We start from the raw sequence: 25,753 nt of genomic DNA, 5'->3' as shown, positions 1-25,753 counted from the left end.
CCTTTTCTATGAAAAGGAGTATTGCAGGTCCAAGTAACTGGTTTATAAGTGAATTTTATTCTAAGAACTTACACTTGTTATATGTCTGAATTTTTACTATCATCATTTTTCCAAAGTTAAAAAAATACCAAAACATGTACATACACATAAACATGATTAGGCAAGTGTAACCATAGGAAGCCATGACCAGGTGGCCCATCTTTATATAGGAATAATGGGGGTTATGCTTTTAAGTAACGTGATTTAGATGCATGACTATTTGGCTGTTAAAGAAACTGGTAGTGTGAGAAATGGAGTGTGCAAGTGATGGAAACATTAGCATGGAATGTAACTGAAGCTTTTTGTTGGTGCACAAATTGGCACAGCTTTCCTTAATCTAGTAGGGAAGAGGAAAGTGTGCCATCCGTAAAAAATAAAACCTCCAAAGAGGTACTCAAATGTTTTAAGTTTTTTTAATTTTTAGGTATGTTATATACTTGCATATTTTTTAAGGGTACCTCAAAAATGTCCCTTTTAATAACAAATCATCACTTTTCTCATACGCATGACCTTAAATATAAAAATCTCAAGAGCTGGCAAACCTTTTCTGAATTCTAACATTCAAATGACCACTACTTTGTAAAATCAAGCCTGTTTGGTGTGGGTGGCAATAGATGTTTCTCTCTCACCCACTCCCTAAAAATCAATTAAAGAAATATTTAAGAATTGAAAAGTGTGATTTTTGTAGTGTACTCTTTTTTTTTTTTTTTTAATATATTTTATTGAGTTTTTACAGAGAGGAAAGGAGAGAGATAGAGAGTTAGAAACATCGATGAGAGAGAAACATCGACCAGCTGCCTCCTGCACACTCCCCACTGGTGATGTGCCCACAACCAAGGTACATGCCCTTGACCGGAATCGAACCTGGGACCTTTCAGTCCGCAGGCCGACGCTCTATCCACTGAGCCAAACCGGCTTCGGCTTGTAGTGTACTCTTGAGTATGTAGGTGAAACAATAAAAAAATAAAATAATACCTGGTAACTGAAGCAAGTACTTGTAGGGTTCTAGAAGAATTCTTTGGACTTTTTCTTGAGTCTTCTCCATTATTGTTGGATTTCAAAGATGATCTGTTAAAAAAGAGAATCATAAATATGATCTCATTAATTAAATTATCTTTGAGTGTCAAACTGCAAAGGAATTTGTATCTCAAGGAATTTGTAAAGGCAGACTTTGTTTCATTTTAAAAGAAAATTCTAAGGGTATGAAATCTTGAGAACATTATGCTCAGTGAAAGAAGCCAATCAAAAAAGACTACATATTGTACTATTCCATTTACATGAACTGTTCAAAACAGGCAAATCTATAGAGGCAGAAAGTAGATTAACAATTGCCTAGGTAACGTTAGGTAGGGAGGCTAGGGAGTGACTACTAATGAGTGCGATATTTCTTTTGGGAGCCAACAAAATGTTCAAAAATTAGATTGTGGTGGTGGTTGTACAGCTCTGTGAGTACATTAAAACCCACCTAATTGTATACTTTACATGGGTGAACTATGACATATCAATTATATCGCATTAAAAAAAGGGAAAGTTTTCATTCAAGTGATTGGTCAGTGTTCACCTGGATTTTAAGGAATAAAACTTGTATTAAACCTTTTATATTTACTCAACCGTGAAAGGCTTATCTTGTTGTGTCAAATCAATGTTAAAACAAACCCACAGGTTTAGATTCTTCTATATATAATTGATTATACAAATTAGTAAACATACTTGTTTCTATGAATATTAAAATGTTTTATACACTATATATAATTTAAGGGTAGGCTTCCCTCCTGTATTTTCACTACAATCAGTCCATTTCAGAGATTCTGATTTAAGACAAGACATGCATTATTAAAAATATTCCCTTCCTTTATTCTTCTTAAATTTACATTTACTTCGATATTTCCTAGCGTATCACTCATGGTCTTCCTAGAATCCTCCTTCACTATTGAATCTCTACTCTTCTGCTCTGTAAAAATCTGTTTTTATTTGTCCCCACATCAGGAGTTTTCTAATTGCTCTGACATCTTTGGCACATTTCAGGTTTTCCCCCTTTATCTGCTTTCTTTTGATTCTTTGGACAATGATTTTTTGTCTTTAGGGTTATGAACTTAAAGAACTGGAAAGTGCATGCCCTGGCCTGTCCCTGTGGCTCAGTTGATCTTCCTCCCCTGCATAGAAAGGTTGCAGCTTTGAATCCTCCTCAGGGCACATGCCCAGGTTGCAGACTCCATCAGCTGTAGGGGTGGGGGTGGGGGGCAACAGATGTTTCTCTCTCTCACCCTCTCACTCCCCCTCTGTCTAAAAATCAATTAAAAAAACATACTTAAGAATTGAAAAGTGTGTTTTCTGTAGCCTACTCTTGAATATGCAGGTAAAACAATAAAAAAAAATTATCACACCAGGCTGTAGCTCTATTAATTTACTTTTAGGTTGATGAATACTACAGAATGACTATGTGAGTCCGAAACTACTCAATTTCAAAACGCAAACTGCTTTGAACTTACTCAAACAATGGATGAATGACAAATACAAAAACATAGTCTCTCCTCCGTGTGACTACTGCAATAACTTCCTAGCTAGGTTCCCTGCATGAGCTGGTGATCTTTGTAAAACTGAAATCTTTCGAAGGTAAGTCTTATCTCTCTTTCCACTGGAAAAACAAACAAACCCCAAACTCCTTAGCACGGTGTGTAAGGGTCTGGGTCCCTGCTCCTCCGGCCCCAGTTCCCCGTTATTTCAAAAGCTCCCTTTTGACAGAAGGCTTTCCAGCCTGCTCTTCTTTAGGTCTGACATGTTCTTTCCTTAGTTACCCGCAGCCAACCCTCACCTCCTAGGTCGATCCTCCTGGGCTCGGTAAAGCCCTCCCCGAGGTCCCTAACCGCACGGTCCCCTGTCACCGTGCAGCCAGCATTCGCCGCTGCTGCCCTTCCGCACCCGCCTGTGCGTGCAAATTACCACCACCTCTCCCACGAGGCTGAGGTCCACCCAGGCGGGAGCCGGACCGGTTCCTCCGCCCGGTAGGCGTCCAGCGAGTACGGGGACTGAACGAGCGGACGGAGATTGCTTTCGAACGCGTTCGAGGGTGAAATCGGGGCGCGCACATTTGCTCACGGAAAAGAAAAAAAAAAGATCAAGGGAAGGATCTGGTGTCAGAATGGCTACAGAGAGACCTACAAATGTCAGCGCAGCTCGGAAGCGCAGGCAACCTTTCCGGCCGACGACGGGTCTGCAGAGAACGACCCGAGAAGCGGGCTGGGGGTTGAACAACTCCTCCGAGGCCGACTTTCCACCGCGGCCGGGCCGGGAGCCTCCAGCATCCGCTCCGCCTGCAGGGTCGCCCGGCCCGCGAGGCTCCGCTTCCTCTCCGCTCCGATGCCCCTTTCCGCCCCGATCCGGGGGCCCCTCCAGTTCTTCCCCTTCGCCCGCGAGGGGACGCAGAACGTACGGACCCAATCAGGTTCAGCATCCGGGGCCTCACCATCCTTCTTTCTTTCCTCCAGACCCCGCCCTCCTGCCCATCCGGTCCCCCCACCCCGCCTGCCGCCACCACTGCCGCTCACGGTTCAGCGATGAGATCACAGCTTCCGCGCCACCGGTCCGGGAGTAGCTGGGCCCCGCATCAACTTCCCACTTTATAGCTCACACCCGGGCTCCTCCCGACGCTTCCATGAATCCCTCCCCCTACTTCATCAAGGAATTCTCCGCCCTCCTCGGCCGCCAGCGCCGCCGCATTATTCTGTGCAAGAAAATGCGCCATCCCGGTCCCACTGCGCAGGCGCCGCCACTACCTCCCTGCACAGTCGCCCGCCCCTTCCCCCCCCCTCCTCCACCTCCGTCTCACGCAAGCGCGGGGCGTTGCGGGTCTTGCAGTTCTCGCGGGCGAGGGCTCGCACCCGGGCGCCCCGGGTCGGACTACATTTCCCGCTAGGCTTTGGGGCGTCACTTTCTGTTTCCATAGAACTGGTGGGAAAATGGCGTCGTTGTTTGTATCCCAAGGGCCAATAACAACGAAGTGTGGGCGGGTTCTAAGACACCCTGGCCAATCCGCGGTCGTCTCAGAGGCCATCCGGGAAAGAGGTAGGGGAGGGGAGACAGCTTAGGGGAGTGGAGAGCGGAGGGAAGCGGGGGGGGGCTCGGGCGGGGGGAGCGATGTTTGCCCGTCAGACGAGTCCGGAGTGAGCAGCTTGGGCGCCGGAGCGGAGGAGTCTCTGAAGCTTAGCTGGCCGCCGCCACGGCCGCCGCCTGGACCTCTCCCCGGAGCGAGCCGCAGGAGGATCTGTGGCCGCCGTCCTCTGGGGGGCAGCGCGACGGGGGCCCGGGCTCCCGTCCGGGAGGGTTTTTCGTCGTCCCCCTCCCCCCAGCGAGGGAACCCGAGCGGCCGCCAAACAAAGGTACCAGTCGCCGCCGCGGGAGGAGGAGGAGCCGGAGCCTCAGCTTCGGCCCCGCTGGACGCGCCGCGCGTCTCCCCATCTCTCCCCCGGGCCTGCTGGTTTGGGGGGGGAGCCGAGGAGGGGACCCTGGACGCGCTGGGCTCGGCGCTGGCCTCCGACGAAGGTAGGGCATTTCGGAGGCGTCCGCGGGCTCGTCGGGGGGTCCTTCGGGGAGTCCCCGGGCCCGGCCAACGCGCGGGAGGATCGCCGCGGTGGGCTCGCCGGGCGCCCGAACCCTTGGCCTCAGCCTGCGGCGCCCCCTCCCCCCCGCGGTCGCCCGGGCCTGGCGGACGCGCTCCCAGGGTCGGCGAGGGCCCCGGCGGCGGCCCGGCGAGCGCGGAGTCGCTGAGCCGCCTCCGGCCTCTCCTCCCGTCCCCTGTCCCCGCGGCCGGCCCACGGGGTCCGCTCGTCCTGTCGGTCGGTCCGTCCCCGCCTCGGGACGGGACGTGGGCAGCGGCCCGGGGCGGGCAGGTCCCTCGGAAGCGGGGAGCGCAGAGGCCCGGCCGGCCCGGCTTGTTGTGAGTTTCTTCTTTGACAGAAATGGCGTCATTGTCGGAGCCGGGAAACTCCGGCGGGTCCCGACAATGGGGACGCTGAGCCGCCGAGCCGGGTGGGTGGGTGGCGGGGTGTGCGGTGGCGAGGCCAGGCGAGCCCCGCATCGGCCTCTCGCGGCCCGGCGGTCTCTCTCCGCCTCCGCCCGCGCAGGGAGGGGGGACCGGGGCCGGGGGTGCCCGTGGTGGTGACGGTGCCTTTTGTGTCCCCCCAGGTGCAGGTGAATCTGGTGTTTTGGAGGGCGCCGAGGTCCCGGCATCACCATGAAGGTAAGATCGCTGCGGAAAAGGAACCTCTGGGGCCGCAGAATCCAGGAAGCGAGGGGTCGGGTCGAGGGCGTGCGCTGGGCCCTCGGAGCGCTGGGCTTGGGCTTGGGGTGCGAGCCCTTTTCGTGGGGGGACGAGAGTTAGTGGGGCGGTTGTCGGTGCGCGGTGCCGAGGAGTTGGAGCCAGTTTGGGGATCTCGCGCTGAGGATGGCTGTCCCGTGTTTCGGGCGCCTTTTTTTGCCGGAAATGAGAGGGAATAATTGCATGCAGGAGAGTGTTTCTAAGGGTAAAGCAGAAAAAGCAGGTCACGTAATCCGACTCGAGAACCTGAACTGCATTGGGGTTCTAGCGGTTACACGGATGTAAGGAGACCCCATTGATGGTGTTAACCGTGCCGTGAGCTTTTAGCAGACCTACTTGATTGGCCACGAGAATATCATCTTGACGCAAAGGTTTTTTTGAAAGAGGATTTTGATGAGCTTTGCACAGCTCGGAGATGGCACCTGTTCCTGGCATTTCCAGGGATTTAGGAGGGCTCGGTGTGCACGTCTTTGTTGCACTGCATCTGGTCTGGGAATTGTCAGGTGTAGTGTTGCTCTGCGATGACACCGATGGCCAGGTTCCTCTTAAATGTGAACGTGTTAACTGGAGGAGGATATTGTCCGAGAAGTGGAATTTGCGTAATTGGTGGAAGAAGTGACAGCAGCACGAGTGCAGGCTGTTTGTTCCGCGTGGAGACGGTGTGATTGGACGCTGTGATGTTGTTAAACAGTTTCGGAGAAAAGCCTTGGGCCCCTGGGTGTCGAGGTTCAACTGGTGGGACTGGAGGCCGCAGGTATTTCCATCCACGTTCGGAAGTGCGCGTGCAGCAGGGAGAGTGTGTGCGCAAGGACAGAAGTGCAGCAGATAGTCTAAGTGTAAACGCAGTCCACTTTTGACAGTTCCTTTGAACTATTTTTAAACACGTTTACTTCGCTTTTCCTCAGAGTCAGGAGTGTTTTTAAAATTTGTAAGGCTTGTGTTTGTGGCAGAAAGAAACAGCGGTGGCTGCTGAAATGTGTATCAGCTATACAAAGGAATTATGTTCAATCCGTGATTTTTTTAGGCTTTTTCTTCTTGAGTTTGAGGTGCTTTAAACACCTAAAAGGTGTGTATCTGCTGGATTCCTAGCTCACCTTCCTGTAAACAAAAAGGCAGTCAGGGATGTTTCATAAAGGAATCCCTTTTTGTTAGTCACAGGTGTGACTGACGCCTGTGACCTGTGTAAAACAGTGACAAGTGAGTTTAAGAACAATGTTGGGTTGAATAATAGGTAATACATTCAGAAGCTGAATAACACAGGATTTTATTTGGAATACATGTTGTAATTTGTCACAATTCCCAAAGTAGTGCCTGGCCTGTTAGGAACTGTGTTAATCTTTGGTTAAAAGAAATGTAGTAAGTTGAAGGTGTTTTAGATTTAAATTTCCTTTCCCTTTTCTTTCTTTCATTTCCTTTTTCTTCTCTTTTTTTCAATGTGTGTTTAAAAAAAAAAAAAAAAGAAAGTATGTTGGAAACTTTAACCTTTAAAGTTTCATGGTAAGTGTTAGGCAAATGCAAATTTTTGAGTATCATTTTAAAACTACTAATTTTAAATGCTCAGCATTTCCATGATTCCTGCCTTTAAGAAAAGATGTTAGTAATGTTAAAAAGTGTTATTAAAATACACTTCTGATTTTATACCAGAAGAACTTCCTGTTACTATATAATAAGTTTTCTCTTAGGGAACCTCCTAGTAATCAGTAGTACTAAAAACGTAGCTAATTTCTTACAACTTAATTTCTTGTGTGATGAAAGTTGATAGGCTGTTCATGATTGGTATTTTGCTTTAAAAAAATTGCAATTCAAAAAGTATTTAGTATTGATTATTTTGGACTTAAATTTTTTCCATGCTCCCAATTTCCCTATTGTAATGACAACACCCTTGTAGAGGGATTTATGCCATTTATTAGCTCTTACTGAACATATTTATACTTGATGTAAGGAGGTGGAGTGTATAATGTTGATGGAAGAAGACTTGAGGTGGTGAACACACAATACAGTGTACAGATGTTCAGGAATTGTGCACCTGCACCCTGTATAATTTTGTTAACCAGTGTCACCCCCAATAAATTAAATAAAAAGGGGGGGAAATCACTGTAGTTATGCTTCTGACAGTACAGCTTAAAAGTAACGATGCTTAGCCCTGGCTGGAGTGTTCAATGGTTAGAGCATCAAACCAAAGAGTTCCAGGTTTGATTACTGACAAAGGCAAGTACCTGGTTTTGGACTCGCTCCCTGGCCCTATTTGGTCAGTTGGTCCTTGGTCCGGGTGGTTGCAGCAGTGGATGTGTCTCTCACATCCTCCCTCTCTCCCACTCTCTCTCAATGGGAAAAATGTCCTCAGGTGAGAATTAACAACAACAAGAAGTAATGATGCTTAAAATTTTAACTGATTTTTAAAGCATAATAATTTTTTTAAAATGAAGTAAACTTTTAAGCTTGTTATGTTCTATTAGTCACAAAAATTTTTTAAATTTTATTGTGACATTTGTTTTGAGGTAAAAGTGCTCTTTTGGTTGCTTTAAATCCCAAAATAAATACAGTGAATATGTTAAGTATTATATGTTTTAGAAGGAATTTTCTTGTAGTGCTATCTTCAAGATTGGTATACTCTGTCTTGAGATATTTTTGTCCAGTGTGTTTTTGAGAAATCTAACACATTTTTGTGCTTTTTAAAAAAATGTATTTTTTAAAAATATATATTTTATTGATTTTTTTACAGAGAGGAAGGGAGCGAGATAGAGAGTCAGAAACATCGATGAGAGAGAAACATCGATCAGCTGCCTCCTGCACATCTCCCACTGGGGATGTGCCTGCAACCCAGGTACATGCCCTTGACCGGAATCGAACCTGGGACCTTTCAGTCTGCAGGCCGACGCTCTATCCACTGAGCCAAACCGGTTTTGGCAAAATGTATATTTTTATTGATTTCAGAGAGGAAGGGAGAGGGAGAGAAAGATAGAAATATCAATGATGAGAGGGAATCATTGATTGGCTGCCTCCTGCATGCCCCCCACTGGGTATTGAGCCCGGAATCGAACCCAGGACCCTTCAGTCCGCAGGCTGACGCTCTATTCACTGAGCCAAACCAGCCAGGGCACACTTTTGTGCTTTTAACATAGATCATGATTTAGGTGTTATGTTGTATTTATTTTTCATACTTTTGATAGCCCTTTCAACATCAGTGATAGCACATTATCAAGAAATGATAGACTATTAAGGGTTCTAAGTTATTTTAAGAATTATATCAGATTCATTTCCTACTTATTTTTTCCTGCATCTATATTAACATTACATTGTGGTAAAATTTCTGTTATTTATTTATTGTTATTTTAGAAAAAGAGAGGAAGGGGAAGAGATTGAGAGAAACATCGATTTGTTCCACTTATTTATTGATTCTTGTATGTGTCCTGACCTGGGATTGAACCCATAACCTTTGTGTATCAGGGAGGTGCTCTAACCAACTGAGCTACCCAGCCAGGGCCATGGTAAACTTTCACATGAAATGGGAAGGCTAGACATTGCAGAATCTTTAGGGAGTAAGTGCTATAGATGGTTGTACTTAGAACTAGGGAGATGCGTTTTGTTTTTGGATGTATCAGTTTCTCCAGTAATCACTGGCTTCAGTCATATACAAATAATGGGTTGATTACAAATGCCTTTTTAAATGCCCTTTCCTTGTGTGCTTGTGTGCATGTTCTTACTCCCGCTTCCCCTCCCTTCTTCTCCTTTTCCTTCCTCCTTTTTCTTCTCTCTCTCCTTGCCACCCCCCTCCTCTCTCTCCCCCCTTCATAAATCACTCATTTAACAGTCCCTTGCATGTGTCAGGCCGAGTGGAATGAAGGTGAATAAGCTATAGACCTGCTCTCAGGGAGCTCACAGTTTAGTAGAACACAGAAAACAAAACATGGTGCATATTGAATTATAAGAGTATTGATTCAGTATATGGTAATTATAAGTCCTGTGGGATAGCTAAGTCAGAGAGACCCATGGAAAGTCCTCTGGAATTGACATCTAAGCAGAGAGTTAAACTTTCACTAGGCAGAGAAGGGTAGAAAGGAGTGTTTTAGACAGAGAGGAAACAACATTTGGAAAATAAAGGAAAGCAAGGTAATGATGTATTTGGAAACTAAGGAGTTCACTGTGGCTGGATTATCTTAAAGCACAACGTGGTGGAGGAGGGAATAGGAGGGCAGTGATGGGGGATGTGGCTAAGTCAGGAGTTGAAAATATTCTTGGAAGGTACATGAAGTCACTGCAGGTTTTTAAGGAGGGGTAAAGACGTTGGATTTGTATTATAGAGAGATCACTTTGGTAGCATTGTATTGACTACATCAAAAGGGAGATCTGAATGGAAGGGAGATTCCAGGTGAGGACCCCAACTGAGAAGTGACTAATGCACAGGGAGTGGAGCAGAGGGGATGGGTCTGAGGTAGCTAGGAAGTAGAGTTTAGGGCTGAGGAACTCCCCTGGGGTAGGAGAAACATGCAGGTTCCTTGGGGCGTGAGATGGATGTTATTGTCATTTGAAGCATGTTGTCATTAAAGATGAGTAGGGTTCTGAGTATTTAAAGGACCTGTAAGAGGTCCACATCCATATGGATCTACTTATTAAGATGTGAGATTAAGAGAGCAGTTTGATGGAGAGCAGTCAGACTTGATTATCCAGCGTGAATGTTAACCTCATAGTTAATATTTAACTACAATATTCAACTGGATTTAGGTCCATAATGTGACAAATGTATTTTGTCCTATAGATTTGTGGTCTTTTTGATGAAAGGCAATTTTGTAAAATACCGACTTGTTTTCTGTCCAAATTGCTAACTCTTTGCTTATTGAAATTTTAAAAAGTATGGCAGATGAGCACATTTTCCACTGAAGAATGCACTTTTGCTAACTCAGCCTGTAAGTTCAGTCATTGAGGAGATATTGTGTACTTTCCTGGTACCAGGCATGGTTTCGGTGTTGAGGTTACATCAGTGAACAAAACAAGAGTTTACTATCTTGTGGAGTTTACTTTTTATTAGGGTAGACAGACACCAAGCAAAATAAAACACATGTGGTAAGTGCTGTGAAGAGAAATAAAACGGATTCGGGCTGAGAGGTTAGAGTGACAGAGGGTGTTATTTTAATTATTTATTTATTCATTCATTCATTTGTAACGAAGGGCCTGTTTGAGGAGATGACGTTAAGCATCGTGTGAGACAAATGATACAGTGAGCCATTCACTTACCTGGGTGGGGGAAGAGCATTCCAGGCGAAGCTGCAAGTGCAGGACCTGCAGTATGGCGGGTTTGATCTTGGCATATTGAAGAAACAGGAAGAGGCCTCGGGGCTGGAATGGTAGTGCAGTGTAGGGCTTTGTAGTCCATGGTGAGGACTTCAGAGTAAAATCTGAGTGTGTGAGGAAGTCATTGAAGGGTTTGAGCAAGAGAGGGAAGTGATCTAATGCACATTTTCAGAAACAACAGAAACTGCTGTGTAGAAACAGACTGCAGGGAGCAAGAGTGAAAGTAGGGGATGAGTCTAAGGCTCCCAAGTTAGTTGAGTGAGAGGTGGTGGACCACGGTGTAGAGGTGGCAGTGATGAAGGTGGGATGATGACAGGGTTTGAATGGAGTGAATCTGAGGGGAAAGCCCTCCTTGCTGCTACTTACAAATGGCACCCTCCCCCTTTGCTGTGATTAGTTGGTAGGTGGAAGTCTTAGAACTTGGTACAGCGAGCCCGTATTCCCAACACTGGGCCTTCCCTTACTGGTGAGCAGTGGGCATTCAGATCAACAGTTCTCTCCATTTTACTTGGTTTTGTTTAACTTTTAGAAAATGAGATAAATTCACTTCAAAATTCTTTTGAAGTATACAATTACTTTTTAGTGTTTTCACAAGATTATGAATTCATCACTGCTATTCAACTCCAAAACAGTTTCATCTTCCAGAAAGAAACCCTGTGCTTTTTAGTGGTCACTCCCATGGCCTTCCCCTGGCAATTACTAAGCTACTTTCTGTCTCTAAGGATTTGCCTGTTTTGGACATTTCCTTTGAATGGAATCATACAATCTATAGCTTTGTGTGTCTGACTCCTTTTACTTAGCGTAGTATTTTCAAGGGTTACTCATTTTGTAGTATATGCCAATACTTCATTCCTTTTTATTCCTGAATAATACTCCATTTTATTGATATAACACATTTCATTAATCCACTTGTCAGTTATAGGACATGTGGATTATTTCTACTTTTTGCAGATGAATAATGCTGCTAATAATATTTGTATACAAGCTTTTGTGTGAACATATATTTTAAATGTTGGGGGGACCTAGGAGTGGACCTTTCCATTTTTAGGGACATAATCTATTTATTATGTGTGATAACTCTGTTGAAAGCTGGATGACCACCAAGGAGTTGGACTTTAAAAAAATTCAACATTCGCCCTAGCCGGTTTGGCTCAGTGGATAGAGTGTCAGCCTGCAGACTCAAGGGTCCCAGGTTCGTTTCTGGTCAAGGGCATATAACTTGGTTGCGGGAACATCCCCAGTAGGGAGTGTGCAGGAGGCAGCTGATCTATGTTTCTCTCTCATCAATGTTTCTAACTCTCTATCCCTATCCCTCCCTCTCTGTAAAAAAATCGTTAAGATATATTTTGAAAAAATTCAACATTCATTGAACACTTACAGGCTAGTCCCTGTGCAGTGAACAAAACATGTAGAAAGGCCTGGCCCTGTGGGTCTTATATTTTAAGGTCATGGGAAGGTAAGCAGACAAATAAGAATAAACATAAATAGATTACCTAGTTTGTTAGATGGTAAATAGTATGAAAATAAGAGGGGAGCTGGGTAAGGAAGATAGGGAATGAGGCAGGCTGGAGTATTAAATAAGGTGAGCAAATAGGTTTTATTGAGAAGACTTGATGGAAAGATGTGAGGGAGCTAGTCATGTGGCCTCAGACAGCTGACTTGCTCAGTGAACTGCATAGGGCCAGGGGGCTGGAGTGGAGTCAGGAAGGGAGAGACAAGGAGGGGGTGGGCTCAGCCCCATAAAGGGCTGCAGGCTGGGGGCCCAGCGGATCAGATCAGATCACCAGATCAGGAATGTGGATTTCACTCTGATAGAAATAGGAAGCAACTGGGGGCTTTGAATAGAAGAGTGGTGCAGTCTCTATGTACTGGCACATTTTCATCTGTTTTTAAAGGATCACTGACTGCTGTGTTAAAGACCGGCTGGAGGCAAGTGGGAGCGGACCATTTAGGAAGCTGTTTTAATTAAGGATGATGGTGGTGGTGATGAAGGACACATGACTTGGGGTGGTGAACACACAATACAATATACAGATGATGCATTACAGAATTGTACTCCTGAAACATATATAATTTTACTAACCAGTGTCACCCCAATTTTTTTTAAAAAGGGGAGATGAGGGTGATATGGTGTCCACCACAGTGAGGAAGGTGAGCAGTAGTCAGATTTTAGGTGTCCTCAAAATCATTTTTTAAAAATCCTTACCTGAGGACATGCTGAGAGAGAGAAAAACATTGATTGGTTGCCTTCCATATGCCACCCACACTGGGGATCAAATTGGTAACCAGGTATGTGCCCTGACCTTTTGGTGCACAGGACGAAGCTCAATGAACGAAGCCACTCCGGCCGGGCTTAGGGGTCTTTGGAAGGTAGAGCCAGCAGGCATTCCTGTCAGATTGATGTAGGGGAAAGAGAAAGGGTCAAGGACACAGATTTTCTGGCTGGTAACTGGAAAACGAATGAAGTTAGGGCTGCATAATTTTTGAACATAAGCCTTTATATTTTATATTTGTAAAAACTGCTAAGTGGTGTATTGCTCTGCCTAATGTGGCTGTAAACAAAATATGGACATGCTATATTAATTTTTTGGTAATAGACATTTAAAAGACCTGCAAACTTTTATTCTTGACAAATTGTTTAAAAACAGGATTCTTACTGCCTTCCTTTTGATGTCACAGAACAAAGATGTTTTTACATTTAGAAGGATGGACTAGTGTTCTATGTAAGATGACACCCACAGGAAGCAATGGAAACCATAGTCACAATAATCCTTTTGATATTTAAAAGTTGCAGATGTAGAAGGTGTATATTTTGATAAGGCATAAACTGCAAATAGAATTTTTAAAAATTTGTATTAAGTGCAAAGCATCACTTGTAGCATATTACTTAATCCTATATAATAAAAGCCTCATATGCTAAGTGTCCAGTTGGCCAGTTGGCCATTCAGCCAATCAAAGCATAATATGCTAATGATATGCTGAGGCCACTCAACCACTCGGTATCATGTGCACTGACAACCAGGCAGCAGACGCTTCGACTGGTAGGTTAACTTGCTGCTGGGGTCCAGCCGATTGGGACTGAGGGAGATGGGCCAGACACACCCTGGAGCCCTCCCGGATCCCTCCCTGGCCCCGATTGTGGCCCTCTCGCAATCCAGGCTGAGGGACCTCCCCTCAAGTGCACGAATTTCGTGCACTGGGGTTCTAGTTTGAATATAAAAGACAAAGGAAAATATGGCCTCCATTAAACCTAATGGATGTTGAATGAAACATAAACTAGAAGTAACTTTCGTTCCCAAGATATTTGGAATATTTTAATTTAATTATTTTACATCAAAATAAGACTGCATTTGTTACCTCTTTACTAATCAGTATGTTTAATTTAATTTTTTAAATGGAATCTTAATTATTGATTGATTGATTGTTTTGAGACAGAGAGAGATCAATTTGTTGTTCCGCTTATTATGCATCATTGGCTGATTATGTGCCCTGACTGAGGATCGCACCCACAACCTTGGCATATTGGGACGTCACTCTAACCAACTGAGTTATCCAGCCAGGGACTGTTTAACTTAATTTTAAAAGAGAGCTTATATTATAAAAATTATTACATTTCTACTCATTCAGAACTGCAGGAAATCCTGACATTCATTTCATGGAAGACAATGTGTTTCTAGAAATGTGATAATATTCATACTGTGATTGGAGACACCATTCACATTTGGGGAGGAAAATGAGTTTATGAAAGTATGTAAACAGTTTGCTGGAAAAAGAGAAGGCAGGTATTCTAGAGTCAGCCTATAGACAGAGAAACCAAACTTCATGTTCACCATGACTATACTAGTGGTCATATTTTAGATTGGAAAATAGGAAAGGGAGAAAATAAAAGAGGGAAAGTTATAAAACACTTGTCTTTCTCTGAACATAGTTTGCAGTATTCCTTAATTAAGAATTGCTCGTACTCAGAAGGTCCAAGTGTGGGTATCATGGTTTCTATAAATCTCTCTTCCCCAGAATTATGTGCTGAATTTTAATATGGTCATACGTTTTCCTGGGGAGCAGACCCAAAGCTTAGCTTCTCAATGGAAGCTAAGTCTGGAAAATAAAATACTACAGAAACGCAGCTCTACAGAGTCATCTGTTAGCTGATCTGCTACCAGTCATCTTAATAGAAATAGTTGTTTGCACATCTTTCTACTCTTACTGTGAAAGAAACAGGTAATCTGGTCAATACTCATTTTATTTTCTAATTTTCATTTGTTTATATCACTATACAGTTAGAAAGAGTTTTTATTATACTGTTTCTGAAATGTTAGCATTTATACGAATAGCTTAAAATGTTTGCCTTTATAATTTCTAAAGAGAATCTGAATGTTTTCAATTATAATTATAAATAAAGATCCTTTGATCCATGGACACATTTTATAAAATAACTTTAAAAGGTTGCTCTGAAAATCTGGAAGTATAGTTTTTATCACACTGGGTATTATTTATGAAACTATTATAAAAGTTAATGTATGTTTGCTCTTACCTTTTCCACATTCAGTTATTTGCCTAATGGGGTCATTCGTGGCAAGGATGTACTTAGCTTTAGGGTACAGTTAGAGATTCATATAAAATCCTGCATCACTCTGCCTGGTGTGAGTGTTTTTCCGGTTTAACATGGTGTTGGCAGTGGGTTGATCCTCTGGGCCAAAATTATGATTTGTAAGGAAGAAGATTTTACAGAAAATAGTATATGTATCATTTTTAAATTATAAATTTAGCTATCAATTAAAAGGATACTAATTCTGTATATAGTTTTATACTATTAAAATGCGTCACTTTATATCTTGCACAGTGAAGTGGATACTTTATGCAGACTTTTCTTATTTAAGCCCTTTTCTTCTAATTTATAGATAAATTTTTGGCAGTGTAACTTAACTCTAGGTTATTTGAAGTCCGTGTGTCAAGGTTTTACAAGTAACAGACTGCTGTCTCCTAATTTGATAAACTTGCAGTATAATTGCTTATGAAAGCATAGTCATTAATAACTTTAATAATTTTCATTGAAAATCATACTTACGTTTTGTCATTAATAGCCAAAATGAAGATTATAAACTGTCAAAGAAAAGATTCACTTCATACTGATAGTAAAAATTAGACTTGAATGTATAAAAACCATCTTTTTTTGAGAGAGATCTTGTTTCTAGTACTCTCTCTATTCCTTACTGTTGAAGTTTGGATAAGGTCATTTATGAAAGTAGATAGATATCAGCTTCATTTTTTTGCAGGATGCGGATAATAGTTACCTGATGATTGTGTAAGTACTAAATGAAATAACATTTAAAATGTCTTATGCTGTGCTTGGCATAGTTCTAAGCAGTCAGTACATGTTAGCTATATTGTTTTGGGAAAAGCCTGTCACTCCTGCTATAAACTGATAGAATAAGGATCTTTAATTAAGACTGCTTAGGATTCGATTGGAACTCCTCTGCTTACCAGGTTGTGGGCAGTTTTCTTACACTTTCTGAGAAGGCTGGTGTTCTTGTCTAAAATGAGGAATGGTCTTAGTACTTACCTCATGGGGCTGTTGGGAGTGGCTAAACGTAATAACAGGATCTACTACATAATACATTCTCAGTAAATTGGAGTTATTGTTATTCTATGGAAAGAATGTGTAAGCTCTTGTGAATTTAGGCTTTCAAGGTGATATAGTGACTAGTTTTGTTTTTATTTCTAATTTTTTTAAAAAAATATATATTGATTTCAGAGAGGAAGGGAGAGGGAGAGAGAGAGAGAAACGTCAATGATGAGAATCATTGATTGGCTGCCTCCTGCATGCCTGCTACTGGGGATCAAACCCTCAATCCTGGATGTGCCCTTGACTGGAATTGAACCTGGGACCCTTCAGTTGGAAGGCCGATGCTCTATCCACTGAGCAAAACTGTCCAGGCTGTTTGTTTCTTTTAACTTAAAGGGATTTAGAAGCGTGTGTGTGTGTGTGTGTGTGGGGGGGGGGGGGTTGTAATTTTCAGATTAAGAGTAAAACCTGTTATTTTTGTCTTAATGGAATCCTTTAAAACAAAATGTTTAATGTAAGGTGAAAACCAGATTTCTTTATTCCAAGAACTGGTTGCTCTCCTTTCAAACCTTTATCGTGGCCCTTCCTGTTGCTGAGGGTTCTACGAAATACTTGTCCTTGCTTCTAATTTGCTGCTGGCTTGCCTCGGTAGGATTCTTTCAAGGGAAAAGTAAATTTTGCTTCCAAGCCTAGGGGGTTGTTACTGGATTAGGTGAACCCCGTAGATAGTTATTTTCTGGGTAAGCATCCACTTCTAGCCCTGTTTGTTTATGTAGGGCAAAAACAAACTTTCCTCCTCTAGCTCAGCTCACTCTTCTGATGTGGCATATAGTCACCTGAAGCTGGTCTAGATGGTGAGCCGTGGGGGTGGGTGAATGAGTGCTGGGGCCCTGCCAACCCTGAGTAGTTTTCATTCATTCATCTGTTGGAATTATCTCCATTGTGGTTTTTAATGCCTCTTTGAGGTTGTCATATACTAAAAGTTGCTTTTATAGCTTTATCTGTATGTTTAAATACATTTATTTACTGGAGGTTTTAGCATCAAATTATTACTTTTGTGTTCTGATTCTCCTGGCTGCATTGGCACTGCCTAGTAAGTAGCTTGAATGCTTACTCTTTTTAGGAACCTATCTCAATAAAATGCCATCTAGCATGTTTTGCTTTAAAAAAACGGATCTTGAATAACTGAATATTTTCTAGGTAATGTCAACATTAGTCAGCCACTGGAGAATTGATTCAGCTATTCTCTTTCTTAAAGCATTTTATGTGTTGGTGTACTGAAGCCCAGGGCACAATGGAGATTACTGTTGATTCATTTAGGCACTTAACGTGTTTCCTTGGCATTTTGGCTTCTTGAAGGATTAGTATTCACCAATAGCTAATTTCAAAATCGCTTATCCTTTTTAGTGTTCTCAGGGAATTCAGTGTTTTTTAGGAGCCAGGGAGGGCATTTGGTAGATTGACTAGAAAAATAATTGTTTAAGCAGTGCTGATAACTGTGAGGTAGCTGTTGCCTTGACAACTAGAAAACTGTTCTGTTTGCTAAACAAAGGGATGGTAATTTAGTAGTTTAATTTCCTCTTGGCATGGAGGTGTTACATAAAACATTTTATTTTAGCCACTGAGATGGTCTATATTATTGACCAAAATCAGAGAAGCAGAGCAAAAAGAGAAGGTAAGAGGGTTTTTTTTGTTTTGTTTTTGGTTGTATACATGTTCCTTTTTTTTTTTTTTTTTTTTTCAGTTGATCAGCAGCCAAGCCAGGTTCTCTAGCCAGGATCTCCAGCCAAGTGCTGTGTGTTTTATTGTCTTGTTACATCTGTATTTATACCAGTTGATTTTAATCCTGTCAATTTCTATTCCAAAGGTTAGGGCGTTTCTTATCTCCATTCCAGGGAGTAAAGATTATGTAGCTTAAGGGTGATTGTTCGTAGTTAAAGTGATTAACTACCCGCCTGGCATTTAGTTAAGGGGTTTTATTCCCTCCCTAACTTCAGGGAAAAATCCCTACCTGGGGAAACAACCTTTCTTGGAGAGGTGACCTGGGTTAAAGCACATAGTGCCAAAAAAGGAAGCAAATATATTAAGAACAGTATGCCATATACGCCAGGTCCCTTGAAACATATGCTGTGCAGATGTTTCTTCCCTGCAGCGACTGTGTCAAGCAGCAAGGATGGACCGGCTTCCAGCAAATTCCCCCTTTTTTATTTTTTAAATGATAGCGCATGTAAATCAGCAGCCACCTCTCAGATTGGGTTAAGACTCGGAAGAAGACTGACAAGCAATGATAGCGAGCATAGCAATAAACGTAGTGGATGGAGTGCACACAGAGCCTTGTAAAAGGTTGCTGGCCTCTTCAGTCAAGGATTTCAGCTGTCCTCAAGTCGGTGGTTTGGTTGTCCTTGTTGATCTGGCTAGCGGGCGGTGTCACTGGCGATGGGCTTCCCGAACGGCTGGGTCCTTCAGGGCCGTGCTTGATGGTGGTGTGGGCGTCCGGGGAGGAGTCAGCTGTGCCCTCTGGGTCAGCTAGGGGTCCCTGTTCGGGCGCCATCTGTTGGGGTCCAGTCCCAGCAGGTCCAGGGGTCCCCAAAGGTGTGGATGGAATTGGCAAAGTAGGAATGACACGGAGACAGTGTTCAGTTGATCAGCAGCCTAGCCAGGTTCTCTAGCCAGGATCTCCAGCCAAGTTCTGTGTGTTCTTGTATACATGTTCTACCTGTCAGGGTGGGTATTGGGCAAAAGACTCTTAATTAATCTGCTTACAGTTCTTTGTGTCTCTCTGTGTTGAACCAAAGTACAGTAGCCTCAGAATAGGCGTATAGCCTTGGTTGTCTTTCTGTCACTCTAAGAGATTGTGGTATACATTTCCTTATGGAGCATCCCACCAACTCTTAACCTCTCTTGCCATAGAATGCAACATGATTATTTCTGAATTGAATAAGGGGGATAATATTTATACACTCCCTCATATGTATACACAATTATACTAGCATCTGCTGTTTATGTGGGATCTTCTTTATTTTATTTTATGTTTTTATTGATTTTAGAGAGAGGGACAACCACCCTTGTCTTAGTTTATGTAATACCTCCATCTTTAAAAAGTTATTAAAATTATTTGATATAAATATGGGCAATTTTGTTACATGGCATTAGAATTTTTAAAAATATATTTTTATTGACTTTTAGATAGAGAGGAAGGGAGAGAGAGATAGAAACATCACTGAGAGACACATTGATCTGCTATCTCCTGCATGCCCGCTACTGAGGATCAAGATCAAAACCCAGGCATGTGCCCTGATCGGGAATCAAACCCCGAACCTCTTGGTCCAGGGGACAAACAATCCACTGAGCCACCCCACCCAGGCACATAGCATTAGAATTAAAAAAATAAATAAAAAATATGTTTTTGGAGATGCTAGCCACAACTATTAGGAGTGAATTTACTTTAAGATCCAAATGAAAATGATTTTTGCAATATTTGTTGCTGTATAACAGTATTTCCCCCCTTATGTTTTATGGAATATAATGGTAATAGATGTTAATAGGAAGAAAAAATAGGAGGTTCTTTGGACAAACCAGATTAGGAAATGATGAGGCAGAGTGGGAATTCATTCAGTAAAACAGTTTTCCTAAATTTTCCTTCCTTTTTTATTTTTTGGTGGAGCTTCTTGGGATATTAGTATTTCTCGTAAAACACTTTGGGAAAAGCTACTTATGTAATCTTACTTTGGCTATGGAATTGATTAATATAAGCAGAACTCCTTAGAAATATAGATCCTACGTAAAAGTATACCTGATTGTAAAAAGTCAGAGCATCTACATTAGGACTGTTAAAAACTAAATCAACAAGTGGGGAAACCTAACATATTAGTTACGGTTGACGGATAAACAAACAGTGAACCCATGCCTTAAAGCATTTGAGACATTTTGACTAAGTTTTATTGGAAACTTCCCAGATTGGATTTTGTAGTTTGAATACATGTAATTCCTCCTGCCCCTCTTACGCCATTCTGTCTAAAAGGTGTCTAGATATTCTGAATTGGGGTGCTTGTAAAGATATAGCCTATAAGAAGCAATTTTCTCCGACTTTGAGCTTTAAGAATCTGCTTTTTCATGGTCGTGTAGTAAATATATATTTGAATGGATGGTGGATGGAAGGGATGTGAAGGAATGGTATGTATTTGTGATTGAGCAAATTCATTTTATGAACCATGTGTACTTTAATAGAAAAAGATGCCTTTATATTTTATATCATATACATTTAGTACATTTAAGTAGACTTTGATATATATTTTTTAGTTATCTTTAAATTAGTGTATTTTACAGATTGTACTTGTTAACAAATACATAGTCAGTTATCACAGCTTTTATAGCTATAACAAGATTTGCTCTGCCATTCTGAGGTCTGACTGTGGGAAAGAATCAGAGTTTAAATCTAATTGGTTTGCATTTTTAGGCCCTGGATGAGCCTCCCTATCTGACAGTGGGCACTGATGTGAGTGCTAAGTACAGAGGAGCCTTCTGTGAAGCCAAGATCAAGACAGCAAAGAGACTTGTCAAAGTCAAGGTACAGTCTGTGTAGATTTTATAAACTATATATCCAGTATTTACTATTTAAACTTTGGTGAGTATATTTAATAATTTGTCCTGCAAGATGAGTTTAGTTTCTAGGAGTAGTGGCTATGAAAATACCTGGGGGAAAAAATCATTATTTGTGATTTAGAAGTATTTTAATTGGAATGAAGTTAGATTTTATTTTTATATATATGTATATATATATGTATATATATGTATATATACACATATTTTAAATCCAAGGATTTTTTTAAAAATTGATTTTAGAGAGAGGGAGGAAGGAAGAGAGAGAGAAACATCTGTGTTAGAGAGAAACATTGATTGGCTGCCTTTGCATGCACCCCAACTGGGGATGGAACCTGCCATCTTTTGCTGCACGGGATGACGCTCCAACCAACGGAGACACACCAAGCAGGGCAGGATATGATTTTTATTGATTTTAAAGAGAGGAAAAAGAGATAGAGAGAAACACTGATGTGAGAGAGAAACATCAGTCAGCTGCCTCCCACAGAAACCCCTACCGGGGATCAAAGCCATAACCTAGGTATGTGCCCTGACAGGGAATCAAACCCACCACCTTTTGGTTATACAACGACACTTGAACCCACTGAGCCACTCGGTCAGGGCAGTATACTGAAGGCCACCTTACTACAGACTTGGTGTTGTGTGTGTGCGTGCATGTGTCTAATTAAATTTATAATCTCTAGGTAACATTTAGGCATGATTCTTCAACAGTGGAAGTTCAGGATGACCACATAAAGGGTCCACTAAAGGTAATTCATTCATTTATTCATTATTAATTCCGATGCTTCAGTGGTAAACGGTTAAAATTATACCCGGTCATTTCTTTTTAATTCATTGACTATCTTGTTGTTGAATTGATAATTATGTATTGCTCTCTAAATAGATTAATAGAGAAAATGATAAGTGAGAATCATGGACCGGCTGCCTCCTGCACACCCCCTTACTGGGGATGGAGCCCGCCACCTGGGCCTGTGCCCTGGCTGGGAATTGAACCCTGACTTCCTGGTTCATAAGTGGATGCTCATCCACTGAGCAACACTGGCCCGACACTCTGCTCATTTTTTTAATCGGATGGTTTGTTTTGCTATTGAATTGGATGAGTTCTTTATATATTTTAGATATTAACTCTTTATCAGATTAATGATTTTCAACTACTTGTCCCATTCAGTAGGTTGCGTTTTCATTTTCTTGATAGTTTCCTTTCCTGTGTAGACGTTTTTTAGTTGGCTGCAGCTTTGAAGACCATGTAAATATAACTCAGTATTTTCTTGATCAAATGGAAACTTTTAAATGATTGTCATTAGTGTTACATTTTAACTCTTAAGGAGACTTCAGAGCCTATTCCTTAATTTTCCTCCCCTTCCTCCACCGCCTTCAAAGAGGAGTGGGTGTATGGGGCACAGACAGTCAGTTTCACAGATGGTGGTTCCAGTTCTCAAAGTGAGGTCTGGACTCCTGGGGGTCCCCAAGACCCTTTTATGGAAAAGCGGGCACAACTGTTTTCATAATAATTATTAGATAGCATTCGCCTTTTTACTATGTTGACACTTTCACTGATGGTACAGAAACAGTAGTGGTAAAACTGCTGGTACTGCAACACAAATCAGTAATTTTATTCTTTCTACCGTGCACTCAATTAAAAAAATAAATAAAGCCAGTTTTTGGTTTGTTCACTTACCTTCTAAAAAGTTTTTCTCACTTTTGAAAATACTTTAGGTTGGAGCTATTGTGGAAGTGAAGAATCTCGATGGTACATATCAGGAAGCTGTCATCAATAAATTAACAGATGCGAGTTGGTATACTGTAGGTAAGGGAATCCATCTTTCAAAGAAGTTTTTTCAAAGATAATACAACCAAAGCAAAGTTTCCTTGATTTACTTCCTTCCCAGTGCCATAGACGATTTAACTGTTAAGGGTTATCTTTCCAGATTAAAACATTTGTTTTATTAATATGTGCATAACATATTATCTGAAAATTATTTAGTTATGCATATTATAGCATTGGATTTCTAGCTTTTTTTCATTTCAAAGTGTATCTTAGAGAAATTTCTTTTTCCATCTTAACCATTTTTTTTTTTTTTGATCGTCAGCCTAGGATATGTTTATTAATTTTAGAGAGAGGAAGAAGAGAGAGAGAGAAAGAAACATCGACTGGTTGCCTCCCATATTAGCCCTGACTGAGTGTTGAACCTGCAACCTTTTGGTGTATGGTACGATGCTCCAAGCAACTGAGTTACCCGGCCAGGGCCATTCTAACCATTTTTAAGTGTACATTTAAGTATATTTATCTTGTTGTGTTACACCGGCCGGGCTGTTATCTCTTTCTTATTATTTTTAGTTTGTGAGTTCTTTTTATATTCTGAATATTTGCTGCTTTAGTTTGCAAGTACTTTTCTCATATCTTTACTATGTCACACAATATACGTATATTCTGTGTATATATAAACTTACAGTAAATTTGGTAGGGCATTTTAGTACTTTAAATAAGTAGTTTTCAACTGGGAGCAAGTTCATCACTCAGGGAACATTTGGCAATGCCTGGAGATATTTTTGGTTATCACAGCTGGGAAGGGGGTGCTGATGGCATCTAGTGGCCAAGGTTGCTGTTCAATATCTACAGTGCATAGGACAGCTCCCCCGCAATGGAAGAGAATTATCTGGTCCAAATGTTAGTAGAGCTGTGATTGAGAAACCCTGCTTTAAATAAAAATAGAGTAATTCTTTAATGGCAGTCTGAATATATCAGTTTGTACTCTTTCTGTTTCTTAGCTAAATCTATAGGTTTTTACCAGCAGGAAATCTTGCTTTTCCTTTACCACATTGAGAAGGGTTAATAGCGTTTAAATAGTTTCATGCTGAAATGTTAACATTTTTATTTGGTGTTTTCTGTTTGAGGGAAGAAGGTTTTTTCATTTAAGGTACATTGTTTCTTTTTTGCTAGAAATTGGAAAAGATACTCAATGTTTGAAGTTGTTTATTAGAAAACATAAAATGTGACCTGAATTTTGAATGTAATCTTTGAAAACAATAAATAGCTCTATTTCTGCTCGGAAAATTAAATGATTTATATTATCTTGTTAATCTTTGAAAAACTCTTCAGCAGTTTCCATTTTTACCTCCTCTCCTAGTTTTTGATGATGGAGATGAGAAGACGCTGAGACGGTCCTCACTGTGCTTGAAAGGAGAGAGACATTTTGCTGAAAGTGAAGTAAGTGACCATTTAACAAATGAACATCTCCTAATAGTTTGCTTTCTCAAATCAAGCAACTTATATGTTAATTAGGAAAATTCATCAAAACGGAATACCATTATAATATAGTCTGTGAAGCCTGCTTGAGGCTTTGTGTTTGAGTATTCTTTTTTGTCTTGTAAATGATTATAGGAAAGAGAGGTCTGATTTGTAACCCACTTGAACCCCATCATCATGAAAATAATGTAGTTACTACAAGCAATCCAGAACTACTATTGCTAGTGGCTGACATAATTGCAGCCTCCTTAAAGAAGCCTTGCTTGGCTGCCCTTTCTAAAATTGTCCCCTTCATCCCTCTTAATTGTTTTAGGTTGATTTCATTTTCTTTATAGCACATATTGTTCGCTGACTTTAAAATATGTTTCTGTGCTTGACTATTGATCTATTATTGTCTGCCTTTCTCATCGGAATGTGTCAGGAGGGCAGGGATTTTGTGTCTTGTTTGCCACTTGGTTCCCAGTGCCTAGAACAGTGCCTGCCACAGAGTAGGAACTGAATAAATGTTCGTTGAATGAATAAATGAAGTGCTTATATTTCTTAGGGAAATATAAAGCATTTCTCAGAGCTTTACATACATTATTACATTTACATTATGAAGTAGAAACCATTATTTTCTTTGACTTACAGATAATGAAACATGGTTAGAGCTGGTTCTTAAACCAGCACTTTCTAGTACCAAATCCATGCTCTAAAATTAAAATGTGTTATTCAGTTACTAAGAAGGGAAAGTTCACAACGTTTTGTAAATCTGTAGCTTGCTACTCAGAAGTTTTAAATGGACGTATGGTTATAAATAGTGCTATAGTCTCTAGACCCCCTCCCCAGTTAATAAAAATTAATGCCCAGAGGGGCCCAACCATAATTTTTTTTCTAGTCACTATTTAGAACAGTGTTTTTTGGGGGACATTTAATATTATTTATTAAATCACTAGACTTGCAATGTAATAAGTTTTTCTGGGTTTGTGTTCTTACCCACAGACACTAGACCAGCTCCCACTCACCAACCCTGAACATTTTGGCACTCCAGTCATCGGGAAGAAAACAAATAGAGGAAGAAGATCGAATCATATGTAAGTCCATTTTCATAACTGTTCGTTAAACCTGAATTCATTTCTCCTAGTGTTGCTCTAATAGTTATTAATTTTAAATTGTAATTTCAAAATGCTAACTGAATCTAATAGTAATTTTAGATCTAATAGTAATTTCAGACTCCTTAGCATGGGTCCTTGAGGTTCTCCATGTTCAGCCAACCTTAGGAACTGGGTATCTACCTCTTATTTCTCCCTACATGTATGGGGATACTGTAGTCAGAATGGAACGGGCCAGCATTCTAATTGTGGCTATGCTTTGGAGACAGAAATTGGGTGAGCATAGCTCTCATATTACTGCAAACCCATGAAAATAGGTATTTGTTTTATCCTTATTAAAAATTGGGGGAATTGGCTGCAGATACAATAAGTAACTAATTTAAGGAACACAGGAATGAAAGGACCCCCTTACTGGGGATCGAGCCCACAACCTGATTGTGGGCTTTCTCTGAAGCAGATTCAGCAGAATTTTTTGTTTTGTTTTGTGTTTCTTTTTTCCTTTTTAGTAGTATTTTTTACTCTACTTTTGTCTAATATCAAATAGACAGTTTTAGATCCCTTTTCTAACATCTTTCTAATTTACTAGTTCAATATACAATGTAACTGGAAGG

The 25,753-nt window shown here is 41.3% G+C and overlaps 2 protein-coding genes across 12 annotated transcripts in view; one reads left to right on the top strand and one right to left on the bottom strand.

The window, feature by feature from the left end:
• Window positions 1-3,569, bottom strand: part of GGPS1 (geranylgeranyl diphosphate synthase 1) — a 6,245-nt gene extending 2,676 nt beyond the window's left edge. Inside the window, 2 exon segments of the mRNA XM_059677550.1 lie at window positions 1,015-1,107; window positions 3,199-3,569. The gene's annotated coding sequence lies outside the window, so the exon portion shown is untranslated.
• A 645-nt stretch (window positions 3,570-4,214) lies between these two features.
• The window catches only part of ARID4B (AT-rich interaction domain 4B), a 61,551-nt gene continuing 40,012 nt past the window's right edge, over window positions 4,215-25,753 (top strand). For 9 of the 11 annotated variants that reach the window (XR_009450244.1, XM_059677537.1, XM_059677533.1 and 6 more), the window contains exons 1-7: window positions 4,440-4,578; window positions 5,221-5,275; window positions 20,662-20,772; window positions 21,488-21,553; window positions 22,521-22,611; window positions 23,933-24,012; window positions 25,033-25,124. Coding sequence is in view for 10 of the 11 variants with exons in the window: in XM_059677537.1 (XP_059533520.1) it covers window positions 5,270-5,275; window positions 20,662-20,772; window positions 21,488-21,553; window positions 22,521-22,611; window positions 23,933-24,012; window positions 25,033-25,124 (446 nt within the window). In the remaining variant the exon portion in view is untranslated. Of the gene's footprint in view, window positions 4,416-4,439; window positions 4,579-5,220; window positions 5,276-20,661; window positions 20,773-21,487; window positions 21,554-22,520; window positions 22,612-23,932; window positions 24,013-25,032; window positions 25,125-25,753 lie in introns of those variants that run through there. The other 2 variants (XM_059677532.1, XM_059677531.1) reach the window with 2 other exon arrangements.

Source organism: Myotis daubentonii, chromosome 20 (assembly GCF_963259705.1).
Source record: "Myotis daubentonii chromosome 20, mMyoDau2.1, whole genome shotgun sequence".
In the NCBI taxonomy this organism is placed as follows: Eukaryota; Metazoa; Chordata; class Mammalia; order Chiroptera; family Vespertilionidae; genus Myotis; species Myotis daubentonii.
This window is presented reverse-complemented; position numbering and strand designations above follow the sequence as displayed.